General features: G+C 40.6%; 1 protein-coding gene across 1 annotated transcript in view; it reads right to left on the minus strand.

The window, feature by feature from the left end:
• The window catches only part of akt1s1 (AKT1 substrate 1 (proline-rich)), an 86,023-nt gene that overhangs the window by 51,788 nt on the left and 19,512 nt on the right, over positions 1-14,723 (minus strand). The window contains exon 2 of the mRNA XM_039774737.1: positions 16-482. Within this exon, the coding sequence (XP_039630671.1) occupies positions 16-384 (369 nt within the window). The 5' untranslated portion in view covers positions 385-482. The remainder of the gene's footprint in view (positions 1-15; positions 483-14,723) is intronic.

Below are 14,723 nucleotides of genomic sequence, written 5' to 3' on the forward strand. Positions count from 1 at the left end.
AATGAATATACTTACAAGATGGGAGTTATCTGCCATGGTAGAAATCAATGCCATTGATCCACCAGTGTGATCACAGCGATGAGAGGTAAGCAAACTGGTCTTGTGTAGGACTGAAATATCATCAAGGTAGGTCTTCACTGCCTCTGACAAAGGACCAGGCCCCAGGACTGTGTATGAAAAATTATCTCCAAAATCATCTTTAGCAGCTCCACTAATACCTTGCTTCTTAAATGATCTCTTGTGGGCACTCAGCAGAGCTACTTCATTGCCTGTCTGTTTGTGGTAGCTATCAACTGCAAGTATCAAGGCCTCCCAGCTCTCTTTGTGATTATCTGGCATCTCTGGAACAACAGTGGCAAAGGCACTGCTAGTTGAAGAACTCATTGCAGATGGCCAAAAGAGGCAAATTAAAAGGAATGGAAAAAACAATGATGGAGAGAGAGGGGCTGGACAGAATGCTGGTGGCCCTCAATAAGATGTTCCTGTAATCACAAAAGAAAACAACTTGGCAAAGGTACTTAAAACAAACCAGGAACAAACAAGGAAAATGTTAATGTACGAGAATATTCAAATTTTTTTGAAGTCATGTCAAATTATCCGTATTATCAGATCATCTGCATTATAAATACTACGAGCACTTTGACAAAAAAAAAAAAAAGGAAGAAATTTCCAAACTACCTTTTTTTTAATAAAGAACAAAAACAATGAATAGACCATTTTTAAACACAGCAAAAAAAGTAAATTAACAAATTATTATGTCTACTTCCTAGTGTTTGTCCCACTCTGGCACAGGTTGTTTGTTATTGGGGCCACTACTTATTTGGCAGATGTCATTGTTCAGGATGCAATCCAGTTGGGTCAGGCCAAGTACCCAATGAAACATCCTCATTTCCATTGTGTTTAGTACTGATATGTGATTTGTTGTTGCTGGCCTGTACTCCATTCCGTATAGGCTCAGTGGGCATACGCCTGTCTTGTAAATCTTTGGCTTTAGACAGACAAGCAATCTTTGTTCACAGAGGACTCCAATCACCTGTGACAGGAAGCAAGTCATCACTGAAGTTGATAAGCAAGATACTTGAAAGTTTTCACTTTCCTAAGGTCTTGCTCATCAATTTGGATGGTGCGGTCAGCAAAAAAGATAATCAATAAAAAAAGTTAACAGCGAAAGAGACAAGATTGATGTTAAGTCGACAAAAGCACATTTCATTAAATAAGCAAATGGTAAAATTAGAATAACAATGTACTAATAGAATTTTATAAAGTCATACAGGTTAAAGTTTGTGGATTAGCTTGTCATATCTGCATGATCTTAAAATGACTGGATGAATTAATTGCCTATGGTAGTGGCTACACTGGACAGAAAGGGAGGTGCTAACACAGAGAGAGATCCGCTGATGCCAGGAAGCGTTTCATTCACAGTCTCTTTATCAGCTGACTAAAGGAGCACTCCACTTAACTGACGCTGCGTGGAGATTGCTTCTGAACCAGATGTCGCAAGTTCATGACCGATCACCAGCAGTTCACCACAGCGTAAATCAACTGAGATGCTTCATGGTTTGAACCCACAGCAATTTACTTGGTTATGAGGATGAGAGAGAGAGAAAGTTCAGCCGACATCAAACACCTACAGTTGGGTCCATAAATATTTGGACAGAGACAACTTTTTTCTAATTTTGGTTCTGTACATTACCATAATGAATTTTAAATGAAACAACTCAGATGCAGTTGAAGTGCAGACTTTCAGCTTTAATTCAGTGGGTTGAACAAAAGATTGCATAAAAATGTGAGGGAACTAAAGTATTTTTTTAACACAATCCCTTTATTTCAGGGGCTCAAAAGTAATTGGACAAATTAAATAACTGGAAATAAAATGTTCATTTCTAATACTTGGTTGAAAACCCTTTGCTGGCAATGACAGCCTGAAGTCTTGAACTCATGGACATCACCAGATGCTGGGTTTCCTCCTTTTTAATGCTCTGCCAGGCCTTTACTGCAGTGGCTTTCAGTTGCTGTTTGTTTGTGGGCCTTTCTGTCCAAGTTTAGTCTTCAACAAGTGAAATGCATGCTCAATTGTGTTAACATCAGGTGACTGACTTGGCCATTCAAGAATTTTCCACTTCTTTTCTTTAATAAACTCCTGGGTTGCTTTGGCTGTATGTTTTGGGTCATTGTCCATCTGTATCATGAAACACGCCCAATCAATTTGACTGCATTTAGCTGGATTTGAGCAGACAGTAGGTCTCTGAACACCTCAGAATTCATTCGGCTGCTTCTGTCCTGTGTCACATCATCAATAAACACTAGTGTCCCAGTGCCACTGGCAGCCATGCACGCCAAGCCATCACACTGCCTCCACCGTGTTTTACAGATGATGTGGTGTACTTTGGATAATGAGCTGTTCCACACCTTCTCCATACTGTTTTCTTGCCATCATTCTGGTAGAGGTTGATCTTGGTTTCATCTGTCCAAAGAATGTTTTTCCAGAACTGTGCTGGTTTTTAGATGTTCTTTAGCAAAGTCCAATCTAGCCTTTCTATTCTTGAGGCTTATGAGTGGCTTGCACCTTGCAGTGCACCCTCTGTATTTACTTTCATGCAGTCTTCTCTTTATGGTAGACTTGGATATCGATCACGACCCCTGGAGAGTGTTGTTCACTTGCTTGGCTGTTGTGAAGGGGCTTCTCTTCACCACGGAAATGATTCTGCGATCATCCACCACTGTTGTCTTCAGTGAATGTCCAGGTCTTTTTGCATTGCAGAGTTCACCAGTGCTTGCTTTCTTTCTCAGGATGTACGAAACTGTAGATTTGCCACACGTAATATTTTAGCAATTTCTCGGAAGGGTTTTTTCTGTTTTCACAGCTTAAGGATGGCTTCTTTCACCTGCATGGAGAGCTCCTTTGACCGCATGTTGTCTGTTCCCAGCAAAATCTTCCACATGCAAGCACCACACCTCAAATCAACTCCAGGCCTTTTATCTGCTTAAATGATAATGACATAACGACGGACTTGCCCACACCTGCTCATGAAATAGCCTTTTACTCAATTGTCTAATTACTTCTGAGCCCCTGAAATGAAGGGACTGTGTTAAAAAAATGATTTAGTTGCCTCACATTTTTATGCAATCGTTTTGATTACCCCAGTGTTGTTTCTGAGTTGTTTCATTTAAAATTCATTGTGGTAATGTACAGAACCAAAATTAGAAAAAAGTTGTCTCTGTCCAAATATTTATGGACCTAACTGTATATGTTCAAGGTGCAACTGACGGCATTGAAAATTCAGTAAATCACCGAGCCAACTGCGCTTGAACTGTCTGCATGAAAACATACAGAGGTAAACGCTAATGACTGCAGGCTTGTCTAGTGCAGCGGCTGAATCCCAGAGACAGTGGTTCTGCCGAGGCCCGCAGTGGTCGTGAGCTGGCTGCTCAACGAATATACGGCACTGACTGATCAGCTCCGGTGTGCTGGCAAATTGCTCTGTGAAGCAAATATAGCCGGTTGCGGGGTTCAATGAATGTGTGTCACCGAATATACTTGGCTCCGGCATGCTGGCAAATTGCACTGAGAAACAACTTTAGCCGGTTTACGGAGTTCAATGAATGCATGTCGCTGAATGTACTCGGCTTTGGCGTGCTTCCAAATTGCACTGGAAACCGACTCTTGCCAGTTGCGGCATTCAATAAATGTACTTTTCCGAATATACTCTGCTCCGGCATGCTGGCAGTAATTAGCTTGTTACATATTTTAGTCCGTTATTTTTTTATTTTAGCATAACATAGTACATGATGTGATAAACTACAACACTTTTCCTTCACAGTGTGATGCTTAAAACATCTTTCTCTGTCTGCAAAATCATTCTTGTGTATTCCTGCTACCTCTACTTCCTCAAAGCGTCTCTTCTCAGCAGCTGGGAACATTGTCTCATAGAAAAGAGCCAGCCTCACCCCAGAGCATGTCAAAATGCTCATGTTCCTGCACTGCAATCAGGAATATATGAACTGAATTTTTTATAAACTGTACATTGTTGTTTTATTTTATTTGAAGTGAAGCTTTAAACTTTTGGACTTTAAGACACACCAGTGGCCATTTTTGGTTAAGTTAAATGTACTTTTTTTGTTTTAAGACTATGGGCACTTTAGTTTGTATTGTTTAATATATTTCTTTTTTATTGTGATGGTTACACTAATATAAAACATCTGATTATTTTCAAATGCATATGTTTGACTGATTGTTATTTTAATTTGATCATTATTAATTTTAGTCGTGTTAATGCAGAGACATCAGGGTGACATTCACAGGTGGACAGACGTAAGCAGATGAGGTAAGACATGCACTGGAGCCCAGAGCAAGCTGTGCAACCACAGGTCGCAGGCATCAAAATAGTCAGGCATGAAATAATTGTGACTAACTGACTAATCGAAAAAAAAATTGAACGATTAGTCGACTACCAAAATAATCATTAGTTGCAGCCCTACTGAAAAGTCAATTGTAATGCTTCCATTCCTGCCAGAGAATGACTCCTTAGCTGCCATTCCCATTCATGCAAAAACCACGAAAGTCCTAAAGGAGACATTGTCTAGTAAAGCACATAGAGCAGATGGCAAAAACATCTACAAGTGTGGGGGTGAAGTGACTGAAGAAAGACTAACCACACTGTTTCAGTCCATCTGCCAGACTGGCGAATTTCTAAGACCTTACGTACACTTTACTCATCCACATTTAGTGAGAAGTCAAGCAAAGTGACTACTTTTATTGGCTAACTAAACTTTTATTGCCTGAAGAAGGGGCCCGAGTTGCCTCGAAAGCTAATCTTTTTAATTAGTCAATAAAAGGTGTCATTTTGCTAGACATCTCACTACATTCATAATGGCAAATACGGTAAAACACTCTAGTACTACTCATCCACATTTACAAAAGGAAAGCAGACAAAACATTCTGCAACTACAATCTCTCATTGGTACAATACAGTGCAGTCAGTGTCATTTTGCTTTTCTGTTGGCTAACTGAACAGATTACAATATGCTAGCTTTAAAGACAGCTCACGCCCTCTTCTTTAGGCAACATGTGGATATGCAACAGGCAACACAGGAGGATATGCAACACATCACAGACAAATTTGCAGTTGCCTGCAAATTGTTTGGAGTCCATTTTTGCATGGCACCAACACTCCACAGCTTTTCACTTCCACCACCTACCAACACTGATAACACAGAAATAAAGTCTGTGGACAAATTTTGCTACTTGGGCAATACAATCTGCAACAGCAGAGGTTACTCTACACATTGACAAAACTAGTTCTGATTTAAGCCAACTAAGCAAGTGGCTGTGGCAGGATTGAGGCATCAGAGATGTTGTCCCAGACACACTGCATTAATGCTGTAAGAAGTGGACCATATACCAGTGCAATATCCAGCAATTTGAGGAAATCAAACATCTTAAGGAAAATCTGCAACATCAGGAGGCAAGATAGGGTCTCCAACCTGTGAATCCTGGAGAAAAGCAGGGTTCCAAGCATTGAATTAATGCTGATAAAATGCCGACTACTGTATGTCGGGCAGGGTATGTCATCCACATTGCTGATGTATAGCCAGCTGAGAACCCATCTTGAATTAGGGCAACCACACAAGTGTTACAAAGATAGCCTTAAAAGGAAATCAAAAGGCATGAACATTATACTCTGGGAAACTATAGCTTTTAGAGATAATTTTTAATAGCTTTGACAAGAAAAGGGCCAACATATTCCAGGAAAGAAGGGAGAGATCTAAGCAAGGCACAGGTTTTGTAGATATTTTTCCTGTACTGTGGAAGATGCTGTGGTTTGCGGATCAGTCTTCATTTCCAAATGAGGACACTTTGCCTGCCTGTCTATTCATCTGTCGGATAAACTAGAGAATTCAAGTTTGGACAGTGCTGCAAATGACTTCCTTAAAAGCTTCTTTAAATTGTCAAAGTTTACACTAGAATCCCTGAAGCCTACAAAAATATTTGTGATGCTGGGCAACCTTAAATTTCCTTGCACCTCGTCATCTGCACCTTTGTTTTTCAAATGTGTCAATTAGCTCTGGCAGCAGGAAGCCTGTTCACTCATTCACCACCGAGGCAGCCGAAGTCAAGTCAGAAACAAAATTCCCCTAGCTGAAGTCACTTTACCTAGGAGTGAGGTGTCTGGAACTGTATAGGGTAAAAAAAATATATATCCATCCATCCATTATCCAACCCACCATATCCTAACTACATTGTTATCTTTTATATATATCATTAATGTGTTTTCTATGTCAACAAAAATCTATCCAAACGTAGGATGACAGGAAATGCGAGGCAAAAAAAACTAAAACTTTTTATTTTATACTAATAATGACAAAATGCGGAGATGAAGTGTGTAATATGTGAAGACTTAAGTCCGAATATTAAAAACACTTTCACAAAAGTTATAATAAAAAGCAGTGCACTTTTATTCAAGAAAACAACCAAAGAAAAATATTTCATTTACATGCTGCTGTTAGGGCTCAGTGGTGCCCTCTTGTGGTCACAATTGGTGTAGTCTGCAGAATTTTCTATCCATCTATTTGGCAGAAGACTTGCAAAAATACAAATTTTTTATTTTTCTTTTGTGGCCAAACTCTAGACCAGTAATCCCAAACCACCGGCATCACACTTCATATCAGCAATGGGCAAAAAAAAAAAAAATCGGGCAAGAACACAGCCAAAGGGAAATCGATAGATGGGCTGTGGACCCCAGTTGCCATTTGGGAACATTTATTACACGGAAGACAGATGGCTAATGTACTGGCACAAGGTATGGAATCTGGACATACAGGAAGATAACCTCGTAGGAGGGATACATGAAGGGCCCAAATCCCCGAAAACAGTCAACATGACCCTCATGGACTTACTCCATGAAAACGGAGAATCCGTGGCAGGTCATCTGTTGTATTTTGCAGCATCCCAGCATGAAGCATGTGAGGCGGCAAGAGATTGGAACAATGCTGACATCAAAAACTTGAGCACACACCCAAAGGATAGACATTGCAGCCCAAATACCTGGCAGTACAAACCCGGGGTAAGTGACTTCCCTTCTAGATTTTTAAATAATGATTTGCAGATACAGTGTCCGAATCCCATGGACAAATTGTCTGAGATGGAACAGACTGTCCTGTGTGAGGACTATATACAATCTCTCAAGAGGACTTGAACCTCCCATGACAGGTAGAAATAGGTGGGTCATGATCACAAGGTGCAAGGTAAAGGGTACACACTGTCCATGGGCATCAACCCCAGAATTAGTACAGTTATGTCCTTGCAGAGTTGGATGGTGTTTCTGACGATTGTGCGGTGGTAGGCAGGGATGAGGAGCCCCAATAGGCCACCCCAAAACCAGTTCCAGAAAAGAGAGAGGTAGTGATAGTTGGGGACTTGTTCATTTAGGGTATTTAAGTAGAGGTGTGCTCCAGAGACAGACAGTCTTGCACAGTGTGTTGTCTTCTGGGTGCACATCTGGGGGACCTCCCTGAAAGGGTGGATAGGCTCTTGACCAGAGCGTGGGTGGATCCAGTTGTCACTGTCCATGTTGGAACAAATGACATACAAAAGGGTAGTCTGTCAGTTCTGCGATCCAAATTCAAAAAGCGTTAGGTGCCAACCTAGAAGTTTTGCATGTGCCACGCGCCAGTCCATGTAAGAATGAGGAGATTAGATGGCTTAACGCATGGCTCAAATCTTGGTGCAGGGTAGAAGGGTATAGGTGTATGGGGCACTGGGATTCCTTTTGGAACAAATGGGACCTGTTCCGCCATGATGGGTTACATCTGAACTGGAGGGTCACCAATGTATTGGGTAGGCATATGAGTAGGGTAGTCAAGGATTGTTTAAACTAGGGAATTGTTAAGTTGAATGTTGGTAGGGCAAAGTTTGACCAGATGCGACAAAGTCCAAGTAGGATAGACTGAGATAAGCTTTTACGTGTAGAGACAGTTGAGGAGCAGTGGAACAGTTTTAAAAAATATTTTAAATGTGATGCAGAACAGATATATACCTAAAATTGGAATTAGTAGGAAATTAAAAAAAGCTCCATAGTGGATTAATAAAAAATTAAAATAGAAGCTGCCAAGGCAAAAAAACTGCTTTATAAAGGCATATAAGACTAATGACTGCAAAGTGAAATGTAGAGCATATGAGAACATGAAAGCAACCATTAAGAAGGATATCAGGGATGCTAAAAGACAGTTGGAGAAGAATAGAGCAGATAAGGCCCTAAGAAATTCTTTCAATATATTAGTAGGAAAAGAACAGTCAAGGAAGAGGTCAAATGAATCAGAAATAGTAAAGGGGAATTAAAAGATACAGACAATGAAATAGCAGATGCCCTAAATGTACATTTTTCTGAGGTGTTCACAAGAGAGCAAGTGGATAATCTCCCAGAGGTAAACAGGACTACTAAGGAGATACTGAGGGATTTGGAAATTGTAGAGGGAGAAGTACTGCTCAGATTAAATAGGCTGAAATCAAACAAATCATCTGGACCAGATATTTACCCTCGAGTTCTTAAGGAGGCTTGTGAGTACATATATAAACCCTTGACACATTTTTAAGAAGTCCCTTTGCACTGGAGAGACTCCAAAGGACTGGAAAATGGCAAATATTACCCCATTAAATAAAAAGGGTGACAGGGCATATCCAAGCAACTATAATCTTAACATGCACCACAGGAAAATTAATGGAAGGAATTAAGGACAAATATTGAGCAACACCTGGCAAAGACGAAAGTTATTAGGAACAGTCAGCATGGGTTCAGAAGAGGGAGGTTGCATTTTACGAACATGCTGGTATTCTATGAGGAGGCAACAAAAGGATATCAAAGTTAAGCATATGATATTATTTATCTTGACTTTCCAAAAGCATTTGTTAAGGTGCCACATGAGAGGTTGGGCAACAAACTAAAAGAAGTGGGAGTTCAGGGTGATGTTTTTAGATGGGGTGCAGAATTGGCACAGACACAGGAAGTAGAGGGTCATGGTGCGAGGAACCTCATCAGAATTGGCTGATGTTATGAGTAGTGTTCCATAGGGGCCACTGCCATTTAGATAGATAGATAGATAACAAGCTAGTTAAGTTTTCAGATGATACCAAGAAAGGTCAATGAGCAGATAATTTGGAATCAGTTATATCATTACAGAAGGACTTGGATAGCATACAGTCTTGTGCAGATTTGTGGCAGATGAAATTTAATGTCAGTAAATGTAAAGTATTACACATAGGAAGTAAAAATGTTAGGTTTGAATACACAACAGGCAGTCAGAAAAATTTAGAGTACACCTTATGAGAAGGATTTTGGAGTCATAATGGACTCTAAGCTATCGACATCCAGAGAGTATTCAGAAGCCATTAAGAAGGCTAACAGAATGTTAGGTCCAAGGAGGTTATGCTCAACCTTTACAATGTACTAGTGAGGCCTCATCTGGAATACTGTGTGCAGTTTTGGTCTCCAGGCTACAAAACGGACAGAACAGTACTAGAAAAGATTCAGAGAAGAACCACTAGGCTGATTCCAGGGCTACAGGGGTTGAATTATGATGAAAGATTAAAAGAGCTGAGCCTATACAGTTTAAGCAAAAGAAGATTAAGAGGTGACATGATTGAAGTGTTTAAAATTATGAAGGGTAGTAGTACAGTGGATCAAGACTGTTATTTTAAAATGAGTTAATCATGGACATAGTTGGAAACTCAAGGGTAAATTTCACACAACATTAGGAAGTTTTTCTTTACACGATGAACGACAGACAATTGGAATAAGCTACCAAGTGGTGTGGTAGACAGAAAGACTTTAGGGGCTTTCAAAACTCGACTTGATGTTTTGTTGGAATAAATAAGTGGGCAGGACTGGCAAGCTTTGTTGGGCTGAATGGCCTGTTCTTGTCTAGATTGTTCTAATGATACCATGAAAACCGACTAAGCATGCACGAGACCAACATATGCCAAGAGACCCATAAAGGTCCACTGAGAAAGGCACAGAAAGTTCCACCTGAAATTTGCCAAGCCCAGACAAAGGTCACCTTAATCTACAGTGTCTAGAAGAACTCCTTCGGCTGGTAAGAACATTACAATCTATTTCAAATCTTTTAGGAACAGAGCTGAAGGAGATCAAGGAGAAGACAGCAAGTCTCCACTCAAAGCAGTGAACAAATATTTGCAGAGAGGATTAGGACAGCCATCTACTATTGATTTGGCCATATAAGCAAGTCAATCTTGTATGGTACATGATAAAGAAATGCAGTGCATCCGTGCAGTCCCTGACAAAGCTGAGGGAAACCAAGCAACATGTTTCAACATTTGGGATTAATATAGAAGAAAAAAAGTCTCAGATGAGAACCTCAGGTCTCAGTGGCATCTACCTAGACCAAGGAGGTTCAACAGGGTAGAGAAATTGGAACACAGTGACAAAGGGCTCTGGATAATTTTGAAGGTGCCGAGTAGCACTTTCCTCCCACTAAACAAGAAAATGTGAGGGTAAAACAATACCTCAGGATTGTAAATGCCACACAGATGACAAAGGGTCCCTCTTTGATCGATAGAGTCCCAAACTGTCTGAAGGCCACAAAAGAAAAATGTGTAGGTCAATCAAAAGTGGAACACTTGCCCAACAAAGTGGAAATGACCACTTGGGCACAACAACCTGAGTTACGGGACTGCCAGCAAGTCAGAGGAAGACATGCCTAGGCAGGACGTACCGCCAAAAGGAAATGTGCTAGAGGGGATAGATAATATTCAATTCCCCCTCTGCTTTAATAGTAGGAGGGGGACGGTGCTTCACATGCCGTAAGTGGGGACACCTATGGAGACATTGCCCCATTTGACGCAAAATGGACTTGGAGCCACACTGTTTTTGACAGCAGCCACTGGATACCTACTATAAAACGTGTCTGTTCTTTATGCAGAGGTTGGATTATGACGTGGGATGCTGACACACCACCTTGGCACTGTCATCCCAAGTTTGCTGAGCTGGAAGCCGATCCCTACAGGGCTCAGTTAAGGGGGCTATGTACAGGGTGCAGCAGAAATAACTCCCACATTACGAAAAATCACTGTGGGGTCCCCAAAGCAGGTAGAGGGGTGCGGTCTGTTCTGTTAGGTACGGTACATAATAAAGTTTTAAGTCGTCACCACGCCATGGTCAGGTGAGCATCGAGGCTTTGCAGCGGAGGCCTTTTTCAAAAATGGCGAATCTGTAGCTGCGACGCAGAGGGCGTTTCGCATGCGGTTCGGTTTATGTGCTAATGAAAGTGTTCCAGACCGAAAAACAATTTTGCTGTGGGTTCAAAGAGTAAGGGCAACAGGAGATTTTCAAACATCATCCTCAGTCCTTGGACCAACTAAAGGAGGCTATTCAAGAGGAAATTGAAGGAATTTCGCCCGACATGCTAGTGAGAGTGATGGAAAACTTCCAAGAACGGCTCCAAATGTGTATCAGACGTCAAGGCCACCACTTGGATGATATTTTTAAAACCTAAAGTAAAAAAAACTTTTTTTTATCTACATTTGGGAAATAAAAAGTTTTTGGTGATACCTCTTAGCATTTTTTTCAATCCCCCTTTGAAATGTCGGAGTTATTTCTGCCGCCCCCTGTAGCAAGAGAACGGGCATCCCAGCCAGATCGGAGGAAAATTCATTACTTGGACAGGACGGGCAAGAAAATAAATTTGTACCTGGCTGTTATAATTTAAGAGATGGAGTAAAGCCAATGATTTGGAGTGGTTCCATCCCACATACGATAGGCGGCAGGTAGGGATGTTCGATATAACGATATATATCGGATGACAATATGAAAACGTCTATCGCTGCACATTACGCTATTGTTTGTTTCGTGGTGTCGCAAAATAATGAAAAAAATATTGCCGTAAACAGTTTGTTTTGATGGCCACCACGTGGATGCAGACACACTAGCATGGCTGATGAAGACGAGGCAACACCTGGTAGCTCCACACAGAAGGACCTTGTTCCTAAACGAGGGGCTACCTCTGTAGTATGGAGATGGTTTGGATTTGAAGAGTCTGACACGGACCAGAAAACGGTACTGTGCAAATTATGCTGCAAACCGATCGCTACCACAGACTCCAACACGACAAACCTCTTCTGCCACCTCCGCAAAAAGCACGTGAGCGAGCATGCAGAGAGTTTACAACTGAGAGGCAGGCCACGTAGGACATTACAGTTGTAAAGGTACTATTTAAAGAAGCATGTTAAAAGCTTGGAAGATTAATTGCTACCAAAACAATTTGCTTAAGGCATAATTTTCCCTGCAGCGTTTGCTGTCAGCGTTAATCTTGTTAAAATTACGTTTACACCACAACTGCATTAACACGGCAAATCTCCGTTAACGAGTTACGCGGATCGCCCCGTGCTTGGGGCTGGACGGCATCAACACGTTAGCGCCGTCCAGTCCCACGCACGGGCGATCAGCTGTAACTCATTAACGGAGATTTGCCACAATACGATGTGCAAATGAACATTTTACTAGAATGTAGCCTAAAAAATATTATATTTAATATTATATATTTAATATATTTTTGTCGTAAGCCTTATTGCTGCTACAGTTTGAAGTACAATGTTTACATTTGGTTTTGACAGTTAATGTTAGACTTGTATTTATTTTTGTTTAAAGGTTTTATTGGCCTTATATAGTTTAGTTGTTAGTGCTTTGATCCTTTTATATTTAATATATGTTGTGAGAGTTATTGCTGCTACAGTTCACATTTTGTTTATGTCAGGCATTTTATATAGCAGTATTTTATATTGGGCCTTAGGGCTGGGCGATATATCAAAAATTTATCGTTACCGAAATTTATGACTCTCATCGACGTCATTTTGCCCATGTCGGTAAATTCGGTATTTTAAAAAAAGAAAAGGCATGTGCAGGTTGGCGATGTTCATGTCCCTTTAAGACGCTGTGCTACGTTACAGACTTGACGGGGTGGAGTCACATGACTCTACTACCTGTAACAAGACGAGACACGGGTGAACAAATGGAGGACGATTTAAATGTTGAAGCAGCAGCGACGAAGGTAGAGCTGGTGGAGGAGGAAGAGGAGACGCTTGTTAACAAAAGAAATGCATCATCAATCGTTTGGCAACATTTTGGATTCAACAAGGATGATATTGATCAAAAAATTGTTAAATGTAAACTCTGCAAAAAGACTGTTGCGTCAAGTCAAGGTAACACAACCAACCTCTTCCACCACCTGCAGCACAACCATGTGATTCAATTCAAGACATAAAAAAGCTCAAAGCGAGAAGAGATTAGGAGGACCAGCAAAACGCCTTCCTCCACCAGGCAGCGGTCAATAACCGAAGCATTTGCTAGTACTCAACTATATGAGCGAACTTCAAAAAGATGGCAAGAAATCACAAATGCTATAGGCTACCACATAGCAAAAGACATGGCTCCTATTGCTACAGTGGAACGCAACGGGTTCAGACACTTCATGAAAATAATTGACAAGAGATACGAACTCCCATCACAAAAATATTTTTCAAAAACTATCATTCCCAGCATGTACAGCACAGAGAGGAAAAAGGTTGCTGCTGAATTGAGATACGTTAAGCACGCGTTGCAGCCACATCCGATCTCTGGTCCAGCCTCACAATGGAGCCGTATATTAGTCTCACAGTTCATTACATCGACAACAAATGGGAGCTGCGTACCAGAGTGCTCGAGACGGCCTATTTTCCATCTGATCACACGGGGGAGATGGTTGGACAGGGGTTGAGAGCGATGCTGTCTGCATGGGACATCAGTGAAGAGGACCTTGTTGCTATAACAACTGACAACGGCCCAAATATTGTGAAAGCTGTCAAGCTCAATAAATGGACACGGGTGCAATGTTTTGGGCACAGGCTGCACCTGGCAGTCGGTAAGTGTGTACATCTTAATATATTTGGGTGGTGACATCTGGTGTGTTTTAAAGTGACTTTAATTCTGTGTGTCATATTCAAAATTGAAAGTATTAATGTTTGAATAATGTTTATATAGGCATAAAAATACTTAAGACTGCTGAGCAGCAGTGTATCCAGAAAGTTTTTACAGAAGACTTATTGTGAGCCAGTGTTGATCATGTTGTGCTGTGAAATGTAGCAAAATACATGATTTTTAAAATGTTTTATTACTGTGCCAACCCTTTTTAATTTTGTAAATATGGTCTGAGAGGTCTTATTTAATTCTTACTTTATTTTGCTTGCTTTATTTGAGAATTAGACCATGAATTGGGGTGATGTTGGGTGTGAAGATTTGGATAGATATGCTACCTCAAGGCCTTAGCAGAGATAGACCTTTGTCCATGATGGCATTACATTTGCACAATCATTGTTTACTTTGTGAATAGCCAATGTGAAACATATTTATTATTAAACTATTTTGTTTACAAGGGATACACATTTTTTAGAGAGCATGGTTACATATTGTATCCTACACTTTTTATTTTGTTCAGTTAATAAATCTTAACCACTAAAAGTACTTACTACTATTGTCTTCATTTATTTTCAGTGACATTTTACAGTCCTTTAAAGTGGTAATAATATAATTGCAATGAATAGGTCTAGGGGGAATAATATTATCAAAATAACTGGAGGAACTATGCTGCCTGCCACAGCCCCATCAAATGAAAAAAAAAAAAGTTTGTTTTTTTGGCACTTGGGGTGGTTATCGTCCATTTATCGTTATCGAGGTTAA

This window comes from Polypterus senegalus, chromosome 13 (assembly GCF_016835505.1).
Source record: "Polypterus senegalus isolate Bchr_013 chromosome 13, ASM1683550v1, whole genome shotgun sequence".
Classification (NCBI taxonomy): domain Eukaryota; kingdom Metazoa; phylum Chordata; class Cladistia; order Polypteriformes; family Polypteridae; genus Polypterus; species Polypterus senegalus.